The 23101-nt window shown below is 40.1% G+C and overlaps 1 protein-coding gene across 1 annotated transcript in view; it reads right to left on the bottom strand.

Annotated features, from left to right (window-relative positions):
* CDK14 (cyclin dependent kinase 14) overlaps positions 1-23101 on the bottom strand; it is a 440392-nt gene that overhangs the window by 309603 nt on the left and 107688 nt on the right. Inside the window, exons 3-4 of the mRNA XM_040964848.1 lie at positions 19946-20191; positions 7305-7399 (exon numbers count right to left, since the gene is read on the bottom strand). Of these exons, the coding sequence (XP_040820782.1) occupies positions 7305-7399; positions 19946-20191 (341 nt within the window). The remainder of the gene's footprint in view (positions 1-7304; positions 7400-19945; positions 20192-23101) is intronic.

Below are 23101 nucleotides of genomic sequence, written 5' to 3'. Positions count from 1 at the left end.
TGCACTTGGCTCCCCTCAAACACTTTTGAATGATATATTGCTAAATAACCTGTGACATCTGAATGAGACCCCTTGATTTTAGCTCTGAGTCTTCATGATGCTAATTTCACCTAACCCCAGCTTACTCATTAATTCTGGTTTCACATTTCAGTATTTCAGCTATCTTGAGCTGCTCTGAGCCTACATTCATATTATGAATGGGCAAGGGTAGAGTAGGATCATTGGTACTTGGGACTGCCGAGTTGCTATTCCACAAAGACCAGCAAGCCTAATCTTCCTCTCCTGGTCTACACACACAGTTCATTAACTTATCCTAGAACATGAAAAGATAATGAGCAAATCTGCACTAGAGATTCCACCAAAATTGGAGACTATTCAGAATTTTTCCCACAGATTCACTGAAATGAATGCCTTCAACCACTCAAATTCCATAACAAGATGTTTTCATCATATTTTTGGGGAAAAACAAATGTCTAGACTAAAGTATTACATCATCAAAGTGAGTGTAAAACTTATCACTGAAAATGGAGATGCTACACTCATTTACAAAAAAAAAAGCCTACTTAAGAGTTACATGAAGACAACAACCACAGAGCAGAACTGTCTCAGAAAAAAAAAAAAAAACAAACGGACACTCGGTTCTCTTTTATATAAAGTATCATTTACTTTTATTGGAAAGGCAGACTTACAGAGACAAGGAGAGACAGAGACAAAGATCTTCTGACCACCAGTTTATTCCCCAAGTGGCCACAATATCTGGAGCTGAGCTGATTCAAAGCCAGGAGGTTTTTTTTGGTCTCCCATGTGGGTGTGGGGTCCCAAGGCTTTGGGCCATCCTCCACTGTTTTCCCAGGTCACAAGCAGGGCGCAGGATGGGAAGTGGAGGAGCCAACACAATCCGGTACCCAAATGGAATCCTAGCGTTTGCAAGGCAAGGATTTAGCCACGAGGCCATAGTGCTATGCCCTAAATAAAGCATCTTTAACCGGCCAGAATCTGTGCCCTTCTCCAGAAAATACATAAAACATGAGATAAATACCAAAAAGGAATGAGTGTTCAGAAAAGACAACTAAAAGAATCTTCAGCAACATTGACAGCAAAGATGTGATTCCAGCTAGAACAAAATCCACACTGTATGAAGTTTAGAAACCTGGCCTCAAAATTCTTTCACACGCCTCACTGACAGGCATGATCTGTGTCTCCTGCCTTTGTGTCTGGTATGACGCTGTTCCTGGGATTTTCCACTTTCTACTGATAAGACGAAGCTCTGGGCAGTCTTTTTCCTGGAGAACAGGCTTTGTTACGCTACAACATGTAGGGTGTATTATACTGCAATTCTTCTTGCCCATCACAAGTCCCCTAAGAGATGGTGCAGGATCTTCACTCGGAGATCCCGTTAGGATTCTTGGCAGTAAAGTGCAAGACAGTGTGAGGATCTCTCTGACTGTGGGCCCCAGCAGTTCTCATTCTCATGTCTGTATACTCAGCTTTCAGCAACTCAAAAAAACCACCGCTGAAGTATCTCTGCACGCTTATACCAGCCATTTGTGTTCCCGGAAATATCTTGGTTACATCTTGATACCTCTGGTGCACTAAAGTCTAGAATTACAGTTTGATCTCTAACCTTGGTTTTCTGACAGATGAAAGAAAAGCCACTGCTTTTTCATATTGCAAATTTTTCTGTCTAAAGACAGAGTCACAAGTTCAAGGTGTTTGCCTACTAGAGCTAAACCCAGAAGTCTCACTTCCTATGACTTTGAATACTCCCTCTGAAAGTTAATCAGTGTGTTATTACAAAGTTCAAATGATGTGGAAGTCCAGTACCTACTTGCAAGTCATGTGAAGGAAGCTTTTTGGTAGCGGGGTCCCTGTTAAACTGCTTACCCCATTAGCTACAAAAAAGAAACTGCATGAAACATCAACGAAGTTTTTCTGCTAACCCTTTCCTAATGGCAGATTCCCAAGCAAAATAAATCATAGCTTGCACTTTTAAGTTTCTAAGTTTATGGGTAGTTTATTTGCAATTAATAAGCAGAACATTCCTGCAATTCTCAAGGTCTTGCCAACCTCTCAAAATTCAACTCACAACCTCCTTCTCTACACCATCCTATGCCTTCAGTCACATATTTTCTCCAAGTTTACAGAAGTTAAAAAACTCTTTTTCACCTCATAGTTCAGCTGGAAACACTTTTATCTCCTATCATTTTCTGCCAGCTGGGTGACATCTTACATTGCAGCATCAATGTCCTCTCCCCAACATGGCTTGACTGTCCATCCATCTAGAGTAACAGTACTGCTCACTCGCTCCTATAGCACATACACAACCTGCCCCTCTTTCTCATAGTTCCCCTTTCCTATACGCAACCCGGGTTTCTCAACGTCGGCACATTTGACAGGCAGGGCCAAATAATTCTCTATGGCACGAGAAGAATCCGTTCATTTGTAGAATCGCTCATAGCAACTGTACCTACCGAATGCCAGTAACACCATCTATACTCTTCAGGCTGTGAAAACCAAAAATATCTCCAGGCATCATCAAATGTGTCCTGAAGACTAAAACGATCCCTTGTGGATACCAGTGGTACAGATGAGATGATCTCTGCCTGGCCCCCTTTACTAAACTTAAAGAATAATAACCATAATAAAGCAACTCAGGAATGAGTATGAAGTCTCCAAATAAAATCAGCCTTACCATCACATCCTTCACTTAGACCTCATCAAAAAAAAAAAACATCTGAACTGAGCTATGGGCGGAAGCTCCCATGCTCCTTTAAATTCAGTTTCAATCATTTTAATAACTGAAAATGTCCACTGTTCCAAAAACCCCTCCACTATTCAAAGAGCGCCTGGATCTTTTCCAGCCAGGCATAGCCCATATCTGACCACAGTTCTGAGGACAACAAACACTCCTGTTTTGAAGGTATTCTAATCCGATGATCAAAGAATCCTGACAATAAAAATGGTTAACAGAGGCCAATGCACTTATTTAAACGCTGCCTAATAGGAATAATATTCCAGAACAGTTCGGCCTAATGAATGAAATCATGCTTCTTGCTTAAACAATAACCTCACCGTCACTTCACTCAAAAAGATTAGGCAGTGTTTGTTTATCTGCTGCAAGCTAAATGAAACCAGCTGTACCAATGAACCAGACTCCAATGCGTCCATTCTTCCTCCAGAGGAAGTCAGGCTGCAATTTGAGTGAGCCATGGAGTTTAAACAATAAAACCAGCAGCTTTGGGGGGTGGGCTGTTACCCTCCTTGGACAGGTGAGCAAAAGAATCCTACTGGCTCAACTTTCAGCTCTTCACAAAGCATGCAGTTCTGAAAACGCAATACACCAAACCACTCTATCCTAGCCTTTTTAAAAATCATTTACCCAATGTTGTATGCTGTGCATCAAATTATAACTGTATGTAACTATGTTCATAGCCTGTCACTGATGATAGGATTATAGGTTTGATTTTTGAAGAAGCTGCAAATATAAGCTTTAGCCCAGTCTTAAAGGCTCGAAGACATCAAAGCAAAACTGAGGAGGAACAGAAAGTGGTCCTTGGGAGCATCCCTTGGTGGAATTCTTAAAGATGGTCAGGTTCACTTCTCTTGGGTACAGTACCAAGTTCCTCTCTGTGGGGAGGTAACTTCTCAAGATACTGGAGGTCCCCATGACAGTTCAGTTATCCACACTTAAGATTGAAACTTCAACGAACCAGGAGTCCAGTGTTTTCCATCTGGGGTTTTCTAACTTTCAGATTTATTCCGACTCCTCCTGATAGCGTTTCAATGAAGTTGACCCCCAGGGCAAGCCGTAAGAACCACACCATTAATCTCACATACTCTGAAAAGGTGGTTAACTGCCACTGCCTTTCTTCCTGGTGCTGCTTGTTTTAATTAACAGCATTTCTCCCCCTATTTCTCCTGGGTCTTTTGAAGAGTGCTTTGGCATGTATTTAGTATATATCAGTCTTGGTTTGGCTAGTCCCTCAATTTATGAGGTCATTTAATTCAAGTTCAATTATTCAGCACAAATTGGCAGAATGAAATACTAAAAGAAGATTGGCACTTTCAATCACATAAATCTCATGTTACATAAAGTGAGCAAATTCTTCCATTGTTCTTACTGACCTCTGAGATAACAATTTACAGCTGGCACAAACCAGCGTGGGCAGGCCTCTGTTTGGTGAGCTCTCCCAGGAGCCAGGCTCTGGCATCCGAACCTCGACAGAAACTGAAGGTAAGCACAGAAAACGGCCAGAGCTCAGGACCATCTGTGGGTGCAGGCTGAGCCAGCACGGGAGTCCAGCTGCAGAGATGCAGCAAAACCGAGCTGTTTTCCTCCAACGACACGTGAAGTCTCAGAACCCTGAAAGCAGCTACATACAGCCTCACATTCACTTCTTCAGAACAAACAAGTGTACAAGTGTGTGCTGATGCACATAGACAAGGCTTGCCACTCCTGTAAAGGCAGGCTCAGGATCGAGCAGGCACCTGTGCAGCCATCTCTGCCAACTTGTCTCCAATGCGTGTGTTCCTCAGGAGTAAGACTTAGAGTTCAAGAGTAATTTTTTTAATGTCTTTTTCCCTTTGAAGCTATTAGAATCCAGCTAACTACAACTACCCCCAAATCATTATTCATAACAAAATCCCGACAGGTGGAATACCCTTTGCTTATAGCATATAAAAACTATGAAACCAAGCATAGTTTACACACGCCACAGCAAGAATGCTGTTGTGAATGCTGTGTCAAACTTGGGAGCTTTGAAATTAAAAGGTCATGAATCAGATTGCATCATCCAAAAAAAAGATGCTGAGCTCTAAACGCTGGCACACCAGAACATAATCTGACTTGAAAACACATCTTGTGTTATAGCAGTCATCAGGTTAACATGGGTGTTTGGAATAGCTCCTAACTCAACACAACTGATGCCCCACTTACAAGGGGAAACGTGGATGGAGACAGACAAGTAAACATATGGGAAAATGAAGGCAACCTGGAATGATGCATCCACAAACCAGCAAGGACGAGGCTGCCAGGGCCTACCGACAGCCTCCAGGAGCTTAGGGAGAGGGCTGCCACACATTCTCCCTCCCACTCCTCCAGTTAGCTCCCTCAACAGGCACCCTGACCACTGACTTATGGCCTATGAAACCACAGGGCAGTAAGCTCCTATTGTTCAAGCCACATAGTTTGCACTGTTATGTCAGCCCAAGAAAACTAATACAATGAAGATTACAACAAAGTCCAAACTTGACACTGCATATCAACTCATGGAAATCTCAGCAAACTCCACCAATGCCAACCAGGCAGCTTTACTGCGAGACGAGAGCTGCCCGTGAGGGGATGCCGAAGGTTATGCCTGAGGATGTGTCCAGGGATGCTGTCACTCACAGGGGAGTCCTCGGGGTTAATGGAGCAACACTCACCAAAACTGAGCCATCTATTTCAGTTGTGCAGGACTTTGGGGACTCGCCACACCAACAGCTCTCAAGCCCTGTTCTTTGGCCTGACCTTGACACGTTAAAGTAAGCAAACCAGGCCGCCTGTCATTTCTCAAAGCAGGTAAGTGGGCAATGACTTTCGTCTTCAGCTGGAGGAAATTAAACAGTACATGTGACTAGCAGGCTTGAATCTGCTCAGGAAATGCTGACAAGATAAATTGAGAACCTGCTGGAATGAAAACTATCAACTGTCTGGGAGCATCCATTTCACAGCCATGGGTACTTTGAACATCTCTCTTTTATTCAAGCACGATAATTATTCAACTGTCTCCAGAATTTTGACATTAATCTTCAAGTTAAAGATTTAATAGAGTTATTAACTTCTTGCTGGTGATCAGTAGAGCACATCTTTTGCGGGCAGGCGTTTCCAAGGGCTTGGTTGGTTTCCTTATAAGGAAACAGTGTGTTTGTTTCTGTTTGAGTCACAACGGAAGTAAGTCACAGCATACGCGAGAACCAACTGCAATATTCAGCAAGGACCCAGACTAAGGCCTTGCACTGTGCAAAGGAATGGAGTAACAGCAAAAAGAATGGTTTCTACCACTAACCACCTGTGTGGATGTGGACAAAAGTTCCATGACACCTGACTAGTCCAACGGAGAGTACAGAATTAGGACCTGTCTTACAGGGCACAAGAGAAAATTAACTGAAAGAGTGTATCATATTTTGCACAAAATAACCGCTTAATATAGTTATCATGTTAATAAATGTAAAAATGAATTTTATGCAATGGAATACTATCATTTTGTTTAGGAAAGAATATAAGAACTTAGGACATAATCCCTTCTAAAAATCAGCCTTATGCTTTAGATAATTACCCTGACATTCCATACTTCTCAAGCAACAGGATCAAGTTATTAATAGCCATCTTTTTAAGCACATATTGTAAATTCATTCATATAGATGTTTTATTCAAATAAAAAATGAATTTTTAAAATATTTACAGATCTCAAAGTTAACTTTGACATTCAGCATTTCTTCATTTTCTTACTTCAATATCTTCCTTTATAAGGAATTATTTTTCAACTTGCTAAATTAAAAACCATAAACCAAGGGTATGGAACATCTGGTCCACGGGTCACATTGAGTCCACAAAGCCATATGGTCTGGCTTTGCCAGGTCAATCACAGGAAGGCTTCAAAATTCAATAAATCAGTAGCAGGCTAATTTCTAAGTTGATAATTTTGCACGCCCTGCGAATAATGTTATAAATATTCAAATGTATCTTGGCAATAAATGGTTCCCTGCTCCTGGATAAGCAAAAGTATGACTATACTCCCAAGAGGCCAAATACCACCCCCATGAGCACACAGTCAAAATTTCCAATTATGCGTTTAAAAAATTTCCTTCTCTTGTTCATGTATTCTTCACAGGTAACCTTCTCTTCCTCTGTAACAATTTTTTTAAGCATTCACATGAAAAAGGCATTTTGACCTAAAAGGATACTCACATTCCTTATCAGAATTATCAGGGTTCATTCTTAACACTGAACCTACTGGAAAAGTTAATCATACAATTCACTTGGAAATCAATTCTCATTATAAAGTTCCAAACCCACTGAGATAGAAAACAAACTCAGGAAGAGAAGTTAAACAGAAAAGATGAGTTGGGCATATTTGTAAATCTGTCTGCTAGCAGGGACAAACAGATCCACTGCCATCAACACTTCCTTAATCCAAAAAAATTCTTTAAATTCTCAGAGGAGAAAAGTCTACTAAGTGAAAACAATATAGACACACCATTACTCAGGGTTAACAGAGAAGATACATGTCAGGTTAAGAAGATGCAAAAACAGATGGACTTACTTGCTTTTCCCTTTGTACACTGTAGCATACGATCCTTCCCCTAGCTTTTCCAGTTTTTCGTATGAGTCAGCTTTTCCAAATTTGGGACTTGTTGGCTAAAAATGAAGCAGAGGGTAAAGAAAATAGATCATATCTAGTACACTAATACTAAACAGCAGGATTCTACTGGGACTACACAGATCCTCGGTCACATTTTCAATAACCTTTTCCTGATGTAACTTTTAAAAATATATAACAAACAGTATTAAACTGAAAAACGCAAATGAACACCATGTAGAATTAAATTTCTGCACGATGTAACTGAGGCAGGCGATGGAAGCACCTTTGATACCCCTGCTTCCAGATTTATCTCTACGCCATACATGTTCTTGTATAAAGTTTTCTTTAATTCAACAGGTGGTAAACATCTTCCACGCTGTTTCATACTCTTCTAAATTAGGGACCAGCAAACAATGGCCCATGGGTCAAATCCCAACCACCACCATTGTTCATTGAGCCCATGAAATTACAATGGTTTTTACCTTTATAATCATGGGCAGGGACAGTGGGAAATCTAAACTATATTAGGGCTTTAATCTATAATGGAATTGCAGTTATAAAACAGAGTAACATAGTGGAAAATATTTACTCTGATTCCTGTTGTAAATTATGAAAGTGCAATAGTCAAATAAAAGTACCCCTCCAAAAACTTCTTGTAATACTTCAAGCCAATAATGAGATGTGTCACTAATACAAAATAGAATCCTTATGTAAACTCATCTTTTAAACCTTACTTGCAACCAAATAACTTTTCCCTGACAAAGATTATACACAAAATGACCAAAATGCAGTAACCAACCCCTCATCTTTTTCGTACTCAACTCTAAAATATGAGAGTAAGAAAAACGCATTGCTGATTTCCATGGGAGTCAAACACTGCTCTCTTACTTCAATGGATAATTATCTCTTGTGTTAATTACACTATAAAAGGGTGATATCAAAAAATACTAGAAAATAAAGAATAAGGAATTAAACACATCTTATAAAGGGGATCGCAGTTGAAAGTTCCTAATTCATTCAAAAATTGCTGGTATTTTATAGATAAACCATTTTTAAAGTTTACTAAAAGAATTTTCTACAGAAACGAAATAGTTCACTATTGAGTTTGTTTTAATGCTTTTCTGATTATACTCTCGTACCAGTTAGCAAGGACATGCGTGTGCACACGCACACACACACGCGTGCACACGCACACACACACTCAACATGAAGGTGATAGTCCTGACCCGCAGTTGATAAGGATCTGTGCATCAGATTAAGCACATGCTACATATGTGCTCCTCCAAGCCACAAAACCACAAAGTGACTGAAAAGAAGTATCTTTCAAGCCTAGTAAGACAGAATGATACTATAGTAAGACAGGAGGGTGCTATGCCCCCATAGGAAATCTTGAGGAACCAGGAAGGCAGGAAAGTCGGTCAAACCAAACTCCCCAAGAAAAGCTGCCGCATGTAAAGAAGGCTATCAGGCAAAAAAAGCAGGAAGTTCCAGGTGGAGATGAGCATCAACGTGGGGGGGGGGGGGAGCGGAGAACACACCCACCACCACCACCACCACCACCACCACCACCACCACCACCACCACCACCACCACCACCACCACCATTTGGGACAGGAGGGTAGAACACAGACAGACCCAACAGGAAAGCACAGAAAATCAGAAATGTCTGCTCTCCCCTACGACTTAACCCGTGCCTGTTTTGCACAGTTACTAAAGAAAACATAACAAAAATAAGGTATGTTAAAAATGATTGTCAAAAAAATGGAGGATATAAAATCAAAACTGAAATCATTTCTGAAAAACCTCAGATATGCTATAGCATAGTGGTTAAAGTCCTCGCCTTGCACTCACCGGGATCCCATGTGGTCATCGGTTCTAATCCCAGTGGCCCTGCTTCTCAACCAGTTCCCTGCTTGTGGCCTGGGAAAGCAGTCGAGGATGGCCCAAAGCCTTGGGTCCCTGCATCTACGTGGGAGACCTAGAGGAAGCTCCTGGCTCCTGGCTCCTGGTTTTGGATTGGCACAGCACAGCACCAGCCATTGTGGTCACTTGGGGAATGAATCATTGGACGAAAGATCTTCCTGTCTCTCCTCCTCTCTGTATATCTGACTTTGCAATAAAAATAAATAAATCTTTTAAAAGAATAAATAAAATGAACAGAACTAAACAGTTTTCAAAAGAAGACCTACCAATGATCAACAGGTACATGAAAAAGTATTCAGAGCAGTCATCATCAGGGCCATGCAAATCAAAACCAGAGAGAGACACCATGTCACCTCAGCTGGACAGGCTAGCGGCAGAAAGTGTAGATGAGGGTGTAGAGGAGAGAGAAACCCTGCTTGGCAGGAAGGTACATTTTCACACCTATTGTGGGAAACAACAGGAACTTTCTGCAAAAACAAAAAACCTAAAAAACCCAGAATTACCATATGATTCAACTAATCCACCACTGAATTTATATGCAACGAAAATGAAATTCATCTGTTGAAGAGTAACCCGGATTACCAGATGTAGTGTAGCATTACTCATGGAAGACAAGAGATGGAAAAAAAAAAAACCTGTGTCCATCCACTAAGGAATGACTAAATGGTGCATAATTCAACCACAAAAATAATGAAATCTTACCAACCTCAGAAAGACAAGTAACCAAGGATCTCACTCATATTTGGAGTCTTACAAAAAAGATGATTGCATAGGAATTAAAAGTAACACTGAGAAAAGACTAACAGATACTGAGCATTAGCTATACCAGAATCAAAAATCTGGGCTCCATTAGGTATGAGGGTACCTACAGTAAGTTCTGTATGTTTCTCTTCCAAAAAAAAAAAAAAAACAAGGCAAAAAAAGGGAGGGATGAATTTTTGATGTTCTCATCAAAATAAATGTTAAGTGTTTAAAGCAACAGGTATATTTACACTAATTAGACATCACACAATTTCTACATGTATTAAAACATTACATATTATGCCACAAGTACATAACATTTTACACCTTCATTTTTTTAAATAAAAGAATAAAAGTAAAATAACAGTAATGCAAGACATGGAAATGAAGCATGGCCAAAAAACCCAAACACTGTAAGAACATTGAAACAGATGATTATCCAGAAAGTCTCATTTAAAAGAGAACCAAACAGATCTTAGAAATCCAAATGAAACCATGATTACAAGGGCAGATCTGTTCTTTTCACTGATTAACCTCAAATACCATGGATGGTTCTTGTATACAAATATTTGAACACTCAATATACATCTCAAATGCATCTAAGAAAAATCACATAATCTAGAAACAAAGTCCCTAACTTAATGAAGATTTAAATTTTTTAAAATTTGAAATTGAAGGTTACAGAAACAGAACAAAGAGAAGCAAAGAGCTCCCATCCTGGGTTTCATACCTTTAATTCCAGCACTGGAGCTAAGCCACCAGTCACGAACTCAATTCCTACACTGGCAGGAAGTTGTAGACAGAAGCCAGAGCACTTGATGTGTGAGGCAGGTGTCAGAGATGGCTAGGTTCACATGTACTCCACAAATAAAGACCATTTTACAGAAAGTTATAACAAACCTTGTATTTCATGGGGAAGCATCTGACTTACTACTTTCAAATCCAAGAACATAATGAATCTCCTAATCTCCCCTACTTAGGAGCCACTAGTGGGTTTTCAGTGTTGTAGTTTACAGGGTAAAGTTATCACCTTCAAAGCTGACATCCCACAAGGGTGCCAGTTCAAGTCCCAGATGCTCCGCTTCCAACCAATTTGGACACTACAGTTCATTTCCTACTGATAGTGTTGAAGGAAGAAGTCGGTTCCTCCTCAGGCCCTATGACTACACACTGCCAATTTTGTAATGAAATAGAAAATAAATATAAGCATTACTTTCAGAAAAAAATCAAACCTCCTAGAGCTACGTAACAGTTTTGACATCAACTAATATAAATCAATAAATATGAAAACCTCCCAGTAAAACTGACTTGCCCAAGTCCATATATTGAGTCTTAATTAGATGATTATATTCCTCAGAAAACAAGCATATACTTAATCTGCTTCTATTCAGCATTCAGTTTCAGAAAAAATATAGCAACACAACTTCGTGATTAATGATGTTTTAACACAACATGTTGGGCCCAGCACAGTAGCCTAGCAGCTAAAGTCCTCTCTTTGAATGCACCAGGATCCATGTGGGCACCAGTTCTAATCCTGGCAGCCCTACTTTCCATCCAGTTCCCTGCTTGTGGGCTGGGAAAGCAGTTGAGGACAGCTGCATGAGAGACCCGGAAGAAGTTCCTGACTCCTGGCTTTTGATCGCCGCAGCTCTAGCTGTTCTAGTCACATGGGGAGGGAATCACTGAACAGAAGATCTTCCTGTCTCTCCTCCTCTCTGTATATTTGACTTTACAATAAAAATCTTTAAGAAAAAGACATCATATTAACTAAATGACAAGGGTTTCCTTGATATTAATGTGTATACATATTAACATTCAGATTTGGTGGTGGTCCCATAACATAACCATGTGGCTTCAATGATAACATTTATTTTCTCATACTTCTGGAAACCAGAATTGTGACATCAAACTGTTGGCCAGCCTGGTTTCAATCCTTGGCTTGCAGGTGGCCACCCTCTCAGTGCCTTCACAGTGGTCCCTGTGGGAAGTGCAGCCCTGCCTTAAGGTTTCACCCTCTGACTTCAGCAGAGCCACATCCAACCCTGTCTGTATTTTCACCACCTCTTTAAAGACCTTATCTGCACGCTTCTGTGAGATGAGGAGGGCTGGGACTTCAATAGAGGAATCACAGAGAAACATAATCCAGGTCATAACAAGGCAGGCAGACAGGTAAGGAGGTGGGCAGAACAATCAAACATAATTAATTCAGGCAAGAACGAAGGATAAAAAGAGGCAATGCTGTAAAGCTGTTTTTCCTGAGATTTAACAAGCTTGCACGTGAGTTAAAACATGCATTGCAATAATATGTATGTCCTTCGAGCTCTTTAAGCATTGCATTCATATAGGACCATCTTTTTTTTTCTAAAAAACATGGGAGATGTTGACCATGTGCTACCTTGAGTCAAGGAACTTTAATGGAAAGTTATATTCAAAGTCACCTGACTAGTCCTGTGTGGGTTATGTTCTCGTGCATTTTTCATCACCAGGAAACAGCTTGCGAATGTCACACTTTACCATCATCCTCCGGAGTCCATGATTTAAATAGAAATTTAAAAACCTACATTAAACTTCAGTATAAAATGATCTTCAATGGGGAAAATATTGTGTTCACAGTTCCACTCTAAATTATTTAAAATCAAAAGGAGAGATCTATGTGTTTGCTTTGGTGCTCCTTTAAGAATGAATCTAATCTGCATTAAAGAAAAAAGTAGCAGCAGAAAATGACCTTAGCGCTCCTAACAGGAGACAAGCTGCGAAAGCAGATTTACGGTAAGCACAAAACAGAGTCCTCAGAAGAAGTCAGCATTTCTGCTTCCTGGAAATGCACAAATTTTCTAAAACTGACATATTTCAGGCCCAGTGTGGTAGCCTAGCAGCTAAAGTCTTCACCTTGCATGAGCCAGGCTTCCATATGGGCACCAGTTCTAAACCTGGCAGCCCTGCTTCCCATCCAGCTCCCTGCTTGTGGCCTGGGAAAGCAGTTGAGGACGGCCCAGAGCCTTGGGACCCTGCACCCATGTGGGAAGAAACTCTTGGCTCAGATCGCTCACCTCTGGACATCACGCTCACTTGGGAAGCGAATCAGCAGACAGAAAATCTTAATCTCTGTCTCTCTTCCTCTCTGTATATCTGACTTTCCAAGACAAATAAATAAATCTTTAAAAAAAATTGATAAATTTCACCACCAAAAATCACCTTATATGCAAGAGCATCTTTCATAATTTTAACACTGCATGACAAGACTCATTTGATTAGATTTTAAAAACAATGAGGGCATTCTTCACACAAAAATAACCTTCATTTATTCTCCAAATACGAGAAGGTAATAATGGTACAATGCCATCTATTCATCTACTTAAATGAATTTAAATGCATTAACTTCTATGGTTAAACATATTCTGTTAACAGTGCAACAGCAGTAAATTAGTACTTTGCCATACTTGGTGGTAAAACAACCAATGTTATTTGCCCTGTGAAACCAGCATGTGGACACCGTGGGGAAACGGTGTGCTGTGTGGATCAATCATGCGCACCCCACAATTAGAAGCACTCAAAGCGTGTAATTCTTCTCTAAAAGGACAGGCCTGTGGAACATATCATCTCTCGGACAAAGTCTGAGCTGCAAGACTTTGACTCCAGTAAAGTCAGTCTCCAATTCTAAGCACACGGAAATGCTCTGATCTGTAATTACTGTGTGTATAAATAAGGAATCCAAATGCCAAGGCTTTTAAGAGACCAATGATAAAGTCCTTCCCATCAAATGAGCAAACTGCAAATAATTCAGTGGGAGAAGTCCTATTTTGTTAAATAAAATACAGGCCTTCCACTTGCCTTTTTTTCTTTTACCGTTATTAAATCATCACATTTCAATAAACATGCCACATCAAACCAAGGTACAGTCAACTCCAAACATTACCTTTGATATCAGGTGCATGGCTAGATGAAAAATCGATTTGACAGGAGAACTCCTCTTGGCTTAACACTTCCCTAGTAAAAGTGCAGGGCTGGGGAAGCACTGAAAACTTCAGTATAAAAAAGAGGAATAACCAGTGACTGCTAACACAGTGATCTGTACCGAGATGGGGTAGTTAACAAGATAACATTAATACATTTCTTAAAAAAAAAACAGCATAAAAGTGAAGGGGAGCAGTGATTATCTGCACCAGTGGAGGGGAACATTGGCACGGGTAACGAGGGCAAAGAACAGGTGCTGCTCCAGCTGAAGTGTCTGTCACCCAGCCCCGGGGAGGGTGTTCCAGAGCCTTGCACAGCCCTGCCGTGAACAAAGTGTTCCTGGCACTTGTAAAACAAACAACAACGAGGTGACAGAGACATACTGTGTGCCGGGATTTGAGTCAATCACCACTTTACATTTCCTAGAAGTCATCTACTGTGAGGCTGGTTCTGTCCTCATTTGAACAGGAAGAATTTAATATTTGAGAAAATAAATGAACCTTCTAAAAACCTAATCACCACCAAAACTGGAATTCAAACCAAGTTCACTGGAATCAAGAACCTATTTTGTTTACCATTACCATATATTGGTAAAATATTCCATAGAAATCCTAAGATATTAATTATGCTCAGGTCCACCTCCTATTGGAAAGTCTCATCCTACAAGCAGGGATGGGTTTCTGAGCTGCATTTTTATAAATTATAGGAGTATGCCTCAACATTCATTACAATGATACCATGATATGCTACAAGAATGTCCATCACTTCACACCAACCACATTGATTTGATTTTAAACCTCACTAATAACAATCTTGCTGAATATTATGGAAGCTCCCTTTACCCACAATAAACAAACACTTAAGAGTCACCTCTTTACTATGTTACGGAGTACAGATGTGAAAATGGGATGTGAAGATAGACGAGGAGGACCTTAAATACAACTATGGAATATTAGTAACAAGAATTAAAAGTCAGACTAGCTTTGACTGATTATTATATAAAAACATTTGGCTTTTATTTCCAAAACACCTCAATCATGCCACAGTTGAAATGTAACAGCTTTTGGAGAGTTTTAGAACAGGTGCTGGATAAGAGTATGAATCCAACGCCAACCCAACAAGGGGGACTGGATTCTATGTGCGAACTGTTGACTCCCACAAGATGTGCACAATGCTGAGAGAACCACGGCCATCCCCCTCGAAGGAACGCATCTGAGAACTGCAGTAAGAGCTGCAAGTGTGTTCCTTCCTTCTTGTTCCCAGTTAGTTTCATCGATTCTGGAATACAGATTTTCACAGTAGTACAAAGAGCTAAATGTGAGGCAGTTTGTGTGACATACAGAGGATCTTAACCTTAAACATGAATTTCTGAAAATAAGCTCTCTTTACAATCATCTTATGACTGTACAACTCAAGGAAATCCCTTGTCAACAGGGTTAACCCAGACGGGCTCCAACTATACTTCCAATAGCTGGAGCTATTGGAGGGCAGGGCTACCGTGGGGAAGTGGTAAAAGGAAAAGGAACAAAAAGGAACAATATCCAACACTCCCTCTAAGACTAGCTGGCCAAAGTAAGGACTCAAAAAGAACTGCATTAGTGAGCAGGATCAAACACCCCCTTGAGCTATGCAAACCTAAGAAAGTCACTCTGCACATTTTACCTGAATTTTAAAATGTGCTTGGAAAATCCAGTAAAGATACAGCAGCATGCTGGCCACTGAAGTCAAGACAGTCCTGGTCCATGATTTCGGCCACTGCTTCTAAGTAAATGTCCCCAAATGGGAACAGCACACAAGCAGCTACACATTTGAGAAAACAAAGTATTTAAGTTTCTACCAGGGCACTGCTAAGAAACAATGCTTTCTTCATTAAAATTGTGGCTGCAGCGCCACTTCTGTGTCCCCTCTTCCTTCTTCTTAACTCTCAGAACCCAGTCAAGATAACTACTATACGAAAAAATAAAAACAAAGATACAACACTGGTCCTAGGGATCCTTCAATGAAACGAATCTGTTGGCATTTACCAACTACTGTTACAGCCTGGGAACCTCTTAAAGGTGACAAAACCTGTACAGATCAAGTTCATGTGCTCAGCCATGAGAACGACGGTACCCAACTCATACACTGTGGCACGGCAGGTCAATGTGACACAAAAGGTGCTACTGTATCCAGTTTCTGCCCAACTCAGTAGAAACTACTTCCACAAAAAGGAGGATGTAATAAAATACCCCTTTCTAGCTCAAAAAGAGAGAACAAAAAGCCAACAGGTAAAAAGGACTCAAAGGAAAAAAAAGAAGAAAGGAGAGAAAACAAGAAAAGTAACAAACCTGTGGCATCCCTCTGAAAGAGAAACAAACTATTTCCAGTTTGCTAATTAAAAAAAAAAATAGGCTTTTTCAGGGCATAAAGAAAGTAAAAATTACAAATAAGTGAAACAGCCACTCATTCAACCGGAAAACGTTAGCCCAAGGTGAAAGTCAGGAAACAGTATGTGAACTACTTAACAAACTAGAAGTTAACAGTAGAATAAGATACAAACAGCAGAAGCTCCCACTTAAATGCGCTGAACACAATTTTTTCTGACTTCTTTACCAACCCACACTAGAATGGTGGCAATAAGAGAAGGAAGACAAGTGACCAGGACACATCAAGAAAGCTTGATATCTAAATACCCAGAGGTCTAAGCCAACCACAGATAAAGATGGCTCTTACTTCAGAATCTCAGAAAACTCAAGGACCGGAGCATAAGGATCAGTTGAGCCCAACAAGGAAGTGTCCACCTGCAATGCTCTCACAGACGATGCTGCTTCCCCTGGAATCTCCCAGGGAGGTGGGCTAGCTGCTAGCCCCTTTCCAGCACAGGCTTATTTTCTGAAGAGCTCTACTGCATGGAAAAAAAGCATTAAAAAAAAAAAAAAGAAACTAAAAGAAAGGCATAAGACCAAAGCAGGAGGTACTCAGCACCTTTTCGGTCATCTCAGAAGAACAGCAGCTAGACTTACATGTCAAAAACTGCACACGACTTGTCTTCTAAAAAAAATAAAAGCTCCAGAAGAATTCTGTTAAAGAAATGAGAAAGGCCTGAGCAGACAGACATTGCGCAATGCACGCAGGCACTGAGGCATCATGCGCTAGCCTATGAAGCTGTGCACTTACTATGCATCAATTCAAGTTTTAAAAATACTATCAAATAAAATAGATCAATAGATATGCTTTGAAAGAATTATCCAAACAAGGGGTTAAAAAAATGAAGAGATACTGCCATATGAGAATATTTCTATGAAGTAACTAGATTTCCATCAATATTCCTATGCTGAAGCCTACCAACTGACAAGGCACCCAGGCAGAAAGAGGTGCCAGTCAGCTTGTAGCACATTTCTCATAAATTGACAGCCAGCAGCTTTCACCAATGGGAATGGCAAACAATCTCAACAGGCAAGGCAGAAACAAAAGCAAACAAACAGAAACAGGAAACTCAAAGGAAACTCAGAGACAGATAACCGAGAGAGAGCATGTCAAAGAAAAAAAGCAACTTCAAAATTTCCCCAACTGAACATAAAACATTCTCAGAAAAACAAAATCATTGAGAAAAAATTATTTTTCAAAGCACATTCAAAAAATAAGAAAGCGCATATGGAAACAGATGTTACTATAAGTAAAAATTTAACTGAAAGGTTAAAATTAAAATGTAGAAAAAAGACAATAAATAAAATCAGAATATCAATTCAACCCTGCTGTCTAATCTGATATGCACCTAACAAAAAAGGCACTTTGTAAAAAACATAACAGACGGGGCCTGGAATCTTGAGTTCACAGACTCTTGGTGTCAAAAACCAAAGTCAATGGTCTTTAGCTGGGCAATGGTCTGTGGATGGGCAAAAGCCGAAGGCCAAGGCTGAGGCCTGCAGGCAAGGACCCACAGCTGGGCAAGGGTTCAAAGCCACAGAACTGTGCACTTTGAGATATCCTTGACACCGTCATATACTGCCTTCTGACCTTGGGCCGCATTGTTGCTTCCTGATTATCAAGTATTGGCTGCTGACCATCCACACAGGATGCAGGTTTTAAAGTCTGTTCTACATCAATTCTTGTCATTTGAGTCCCTAGGCAATTCAGTAAGAGCCAGGAGTGAGTCTTCCAGATCACTCTCGTTCCTTAGAGAAGGGGGCTTCACTCTGGTGTCTCCACTTTTACAGTCTCTATCCTGTGTCTACCTCATTTCTTACTTTCTCAATTGCACATCTCCCTCTCTAACTGTGGTCATGCTGCACTGGTCATGGCAGAGTCAATGGGAAAAAAATTAATAATTATTAAAAAGAATTCTCTCCAAAGTTAAAAGAAATGAATTTCAAAAGCCAACCAATCCTAATGAATACCAAGAAAATCCATAGAGATAAAAACAAAAATCTTTGAAAGTGCTATTTGCAAACAGAATGCTGGCTATTAGAGGCTGAGAGAGGTGGGAAGGATAAAAGGATGAACTTTTAAAAAGGCAGGGAAGTTGGGTATGTCACATCGGAATGTGACCAAGATGGCTAAAAAAGGAGATAGGGTGACAGGTGTGTGGGGAAACTCAATGTACTACTACCTTACAAAGTTTGTATTGTAAAGCTGAAACTAAAAAAACAATAAAAGACCAAAAACAACTAAACAAAAAGCAGGGGAAACTAGGCCGTAAGCAGTTACTCAATGGAAAAAAGTAATTAAAAACAATCTTGGCTTTCATTAAGAATATGAGATCCTAAAAATCAATTAAACATCAAAAGTCTAAGAAAAACTGGAATCTAAACTAGAATCATACCCAAAACATATTAATATTGAATATGAATAAAGCCATGGTCAAACACATGAATTCCCAACTTCCCATCTCACTGTTGGAATATGTGCTACCACAACACAGTAAAATAAACCAAGATGACATGCAATCCAGGAAAAAATAAAGGAATTTAACACAAAAACGAAAAGGAGAAGAGAAAGTTCTCAGAGAGGCAATGGCAGAACGCTCACATCAGCAGGTGTGGTCATCAGCTAGCCCAGGCTGGATCAACACGGAGAATTTCAACAGCAACGATGGAGGAGCAGATGTGTGTGTGAGGGTCAGGTGGTGTAGACCACTGGATTAAGATCTGTTTCAGATGATTCCCATCCTTTTCTTAAATAATCCAGGTGTGAATTCATGTTTTAAAAATACTTATTCTCTCTCTTTCTCTTTCTCTCCCTCCCTCCAAAAGATTTTTAATAGAATAACTTGAAAAAAGATGAGTTTTAATTTCTAGCTCTTGCCTTTTCAAATACTTATGGTAAGGTGCTGGCTGACATCTCATATGGGTGCTGGTTCAAGTCCTAGCTACTTTAGGACTTCTTTTGTCTGGGAAAGCAAAAGAAGAAAGCCCAAGGTCTTTGGCCTCTACCACACATGGGAGACCCAGAAGAAGCTCCTGGTTCCCAGCACAGGCCTGCTCAGCTCCAGGTGCTACAGTCACGTGGGGGGTGAACCGTGGACGCAGTGTTTGTATTTGACTCCCCTTCTCTCTGTGTAAACTCTGCCTTTCCAACAAATAAATAAATGTACAAAATATATTTACGCTCAGAACCAACTAGAATACCACAAGTGAACAAATTCCTTCCATTTCTTCTTGAACAAAGTTCTTGGTGAATTTGTCAATTTCAAAACTATGCTAACACGCAATGAAGTTCAATAGTTGTCTCCAAGTGACTGAAATACAAAGGATTTTTAATTATAATAAAATTTTCTTACTGGAAGCAACTAGAAAAAAATTTGTTTTATTTTTCAATAAAGTCAAATCCTCTTATTAATTTCTTTGCTGAGTGCTGATGAAAAAAAAAAGTCTTCATACTGCTTTCTCTCTCCCCCCCAAAAAAACATTATGCCCTCCCGGGAGAGAACAACTTTTCATGCCTATGAGCCACAGGTTGCACCACCTTCCCTCGTGCACTCAGGGACCAAGCAGGATGGCACTCACCGAGCTGGGGCTGGAGTGCCGCCTAACTTTCGGAGACTCCTTGCCGGCAGAGGAGGACTTGAAGTTAATGCAAGCATTGTTCTCGGAATGCACCCTCTTCACTTGATTCGTAGGTTTCTCGAAGGGGTCGAAAGTGCTCTGTGTCCTCTGAACCCTGACTTTTTTGTCCTCAGGAATTGTGTCCAGGGGTTTGATCACAGAGTCCATTCCCTGGCAGTTCCGTGTAGACATCTTTGTGACACATATCTGCAAATGAAAGAAATTAAATGTAGAATTCTCCACTAAAACTTAAGTATCATTAAACACGTAGATTTATTATTCCAGAAATGGTGCCAATTTTAAATTCAGGAAAACATCTAAAAAGTTCACACGGCATCACAATAGGAAAACTCACCTGAAATCATTGTATTTATGCTCACTGATGTCTAAAAAAACTATTTCTAAAATGAGAACTGTAAGGCCTAAACTACTGCAACTAGCATGTGGCTCTTGGACACTGTCCTGTTTGACTGACTGCAAGTGGATTATTTCTGAGTCATCAGGAAGTTGGGTAACAACTAACCTGTTTTTTTAGAAGAAACGTTACTAATCCTATTGACACTGTGCTGTGCCTTCATGTACACAGCTGACAGAGGCTGTAAACCGACAAAACTGTATCATGCAAGATAATAACAATTAGCTCTTTTCAGGAAAGAAATATAAACAAAAGCTCCAAGGCCTCCAGCCTTCATGCACAACTAGATTTCTAATTCCTTCGCTACAGACAAGTAACAATAAATTAAATTCTGTTTAGAATATTCTTTCTTCTTGTCTACGTGGCTAGAAAACAGAAAATACTGAAGACAAATGTGTACTTTTTCAAGTAAAAATACCACTTCTAAATAGTGTGAAGGATGATTCTATATGGGGAATAAATGCTTCTGCACATAGTAATCAATACAGAATGGTACAGACATCAACAGACACAGACGCGATGGGTGAGCACAAGAGGCATGTGAGGGATCACAGCCAAGTGCTGCCATCAAATCCCTCCAGACACACGCAATTCCGTGGGTCAAGTTAAAGACTCCTGCTCGAATTATATAATCCACATGCTTAGACATTTAAAAAAAAATACCTTAGGCAGAAAAGTATATAAATTAAGTCCCTTAAAGTTTTCAAAACAAAAAAATAATTAACTATTAGGAGGCATCAACTCTGTCCTAACTACCAAGCACTGGCTGAATATTAAATCAAACGAGAAGCATTTGATTATACCTTCTAGCATACCACAAAGCTGCCCACGACATTACCACAGGGTAACTGCGGTTGACAATAATTAAATATATATTTCAGGTAGCTAGGCAAACAAGCCTAATGTCTCCAACGGGAAGAAACTGCACAGTGTTTGAGATAACTGATACGCCAATTTCCCTGATTTGATCAGTAAACACTGTATACAGGCCTCGATATGTACACTGTACTCCAGAAATATTTTACAGGCACTCTGTCAATTTATATTAGGTATAGTAAAGTAAAATTGAAAGCAAAAAGGAAATAATGAAGAATATTCAACACATGAGCAAATACTAACAACATATCACAAATAGGTGATCTGTTCTCAGCATTTTAAGGAGTTATGGGAAAGCAACAGAACAGAAAGCATCCATGCCACTGAGGCAACCAGAGCATAAACACATGGACCCGAGCAGCCAAGAAACCCCAAACACAAGAAATTCAAAGCAAGATAGATGCAAGCACATCAAAACCAAATTGCTCAAAACTAAGAGATGGAAAAAGATATGTGAAAAGATAAATATGACAGAAAATACTGGCTAATTAAATCATACAAGAAGGTAATTCAAAAGCATCTTGGACTAAATGAAAACACAGAAGAGGGGCAGAAATTCTGATGACAAGGATTTAAGTCACCAGTTGGGATGCCCACCTCCTACATCAGGCAGCCTGAATCTGGTCTCAATTCCTCTACTTCTGACCCTGGGTCTTGTCAATGCAGTCTGGGAAGTAGCAGAAAATGGTTCAAATACCTAGGTCCTTTCCACCTACACAGGAGAACTGACAATGACACTGAGTTCTGGCCTGTCCCAGCCCTACCTGCTGAATTCACTCAGGAAGGAAAGCAACAGATGAAAGATCTCTCCTGTCTTCCTTTCTGTCTCTGTCTCCAATAAAATGAAACTAGTGACTTTTAAAATAACAAAACATGAGAATCATATGTAGGTATGTTAAAGTTTATGGTATTAAATGCATACAGATGCGCCTCAAAGCAACGACCTCAGCAAGCAAAGCCCCACGTAGAAGACTGAAACAATGAGTACGTGTCAGGGGAGACAAATGAAGCAGAAAACAGATCATCCAAGAAAACCAATTAAGTCAACATCTTGTTTGCAGAGAAGATCAACAAAGAACTGATAAACCTCCAGCCAGATTGATAAGGAAAAACTTTAAAATTTTAAGAGGACTCAGGAAAGCGACATCCCAATAAATTCTACATGTAATAGACAGCAGTGCACCAGTAAATGCAGCAACTCAGAGAAAAATCAACAAGCACACTGAAAGACAAAAACGACCACAGGCCACTTGGGAACAAACGGAGAGCCTCAATACGCCCATGTGTGGTAAAGAAACAATTTGTGCTCAAAACCTTACAACAAAATGGCAGGAACAAACAGCACCTCTGTTGAAGAAAACCACATTTCAGAAGTAACATCAGTTGAACAGATATCCTTGTAAAGTGTCACAAAGGAGGATCCACTCAATGCGCACTTCGTTATATACAACCAGCAACATCCCATCGGCAAAAGCAGGTGAGACATTATAAGAAAAGGTCGAATCAATTTCTCTTATGGACACAGATGCAAAAAATTATTGATCCATTCTAAACAAACAATCCAAATAACATATTACAATGATGATGAATCACAGCAATGTAGTATTAATCTCAGGAATGCAATATTGGCTTAATATCTTACACAGGTGTCATGGCAGATATCTGGAATTTGGTTAGGACATTGCTTAGGATATCTGGGTTCCGTGTCAGAGTATCTGGGCCTCAGTCCTGAGGCCAGTAACCTGCTAGCACATGACTCTCGCAGGCAGCAAGCTAATAACTCAAGTGGTTGGGTCCCTGTCACATGTGGGAGACCTGAACCGAGC

The sequence above is a fragment of the Ochotona curzoniae genome, unplaced genomic scaffold (assembly GCF_017591425.1).
Source record: "Ochotona curzoniae isolate NIBS_2020 unplaced genomic scaffold, NIBS_Ocur_1.0 scaffold_3835, whole genome shotgun sequence".
Taxonomy (NCBI): Eukaryota; Metazoa; Chordata; class Mammalia; order Lagomorpha; family Ochotonidae; genus Ochotona; species Ochotona curzoniae.
This window is presented reverse-complemented; position numbering and strand designations above follow the sequence as displayed.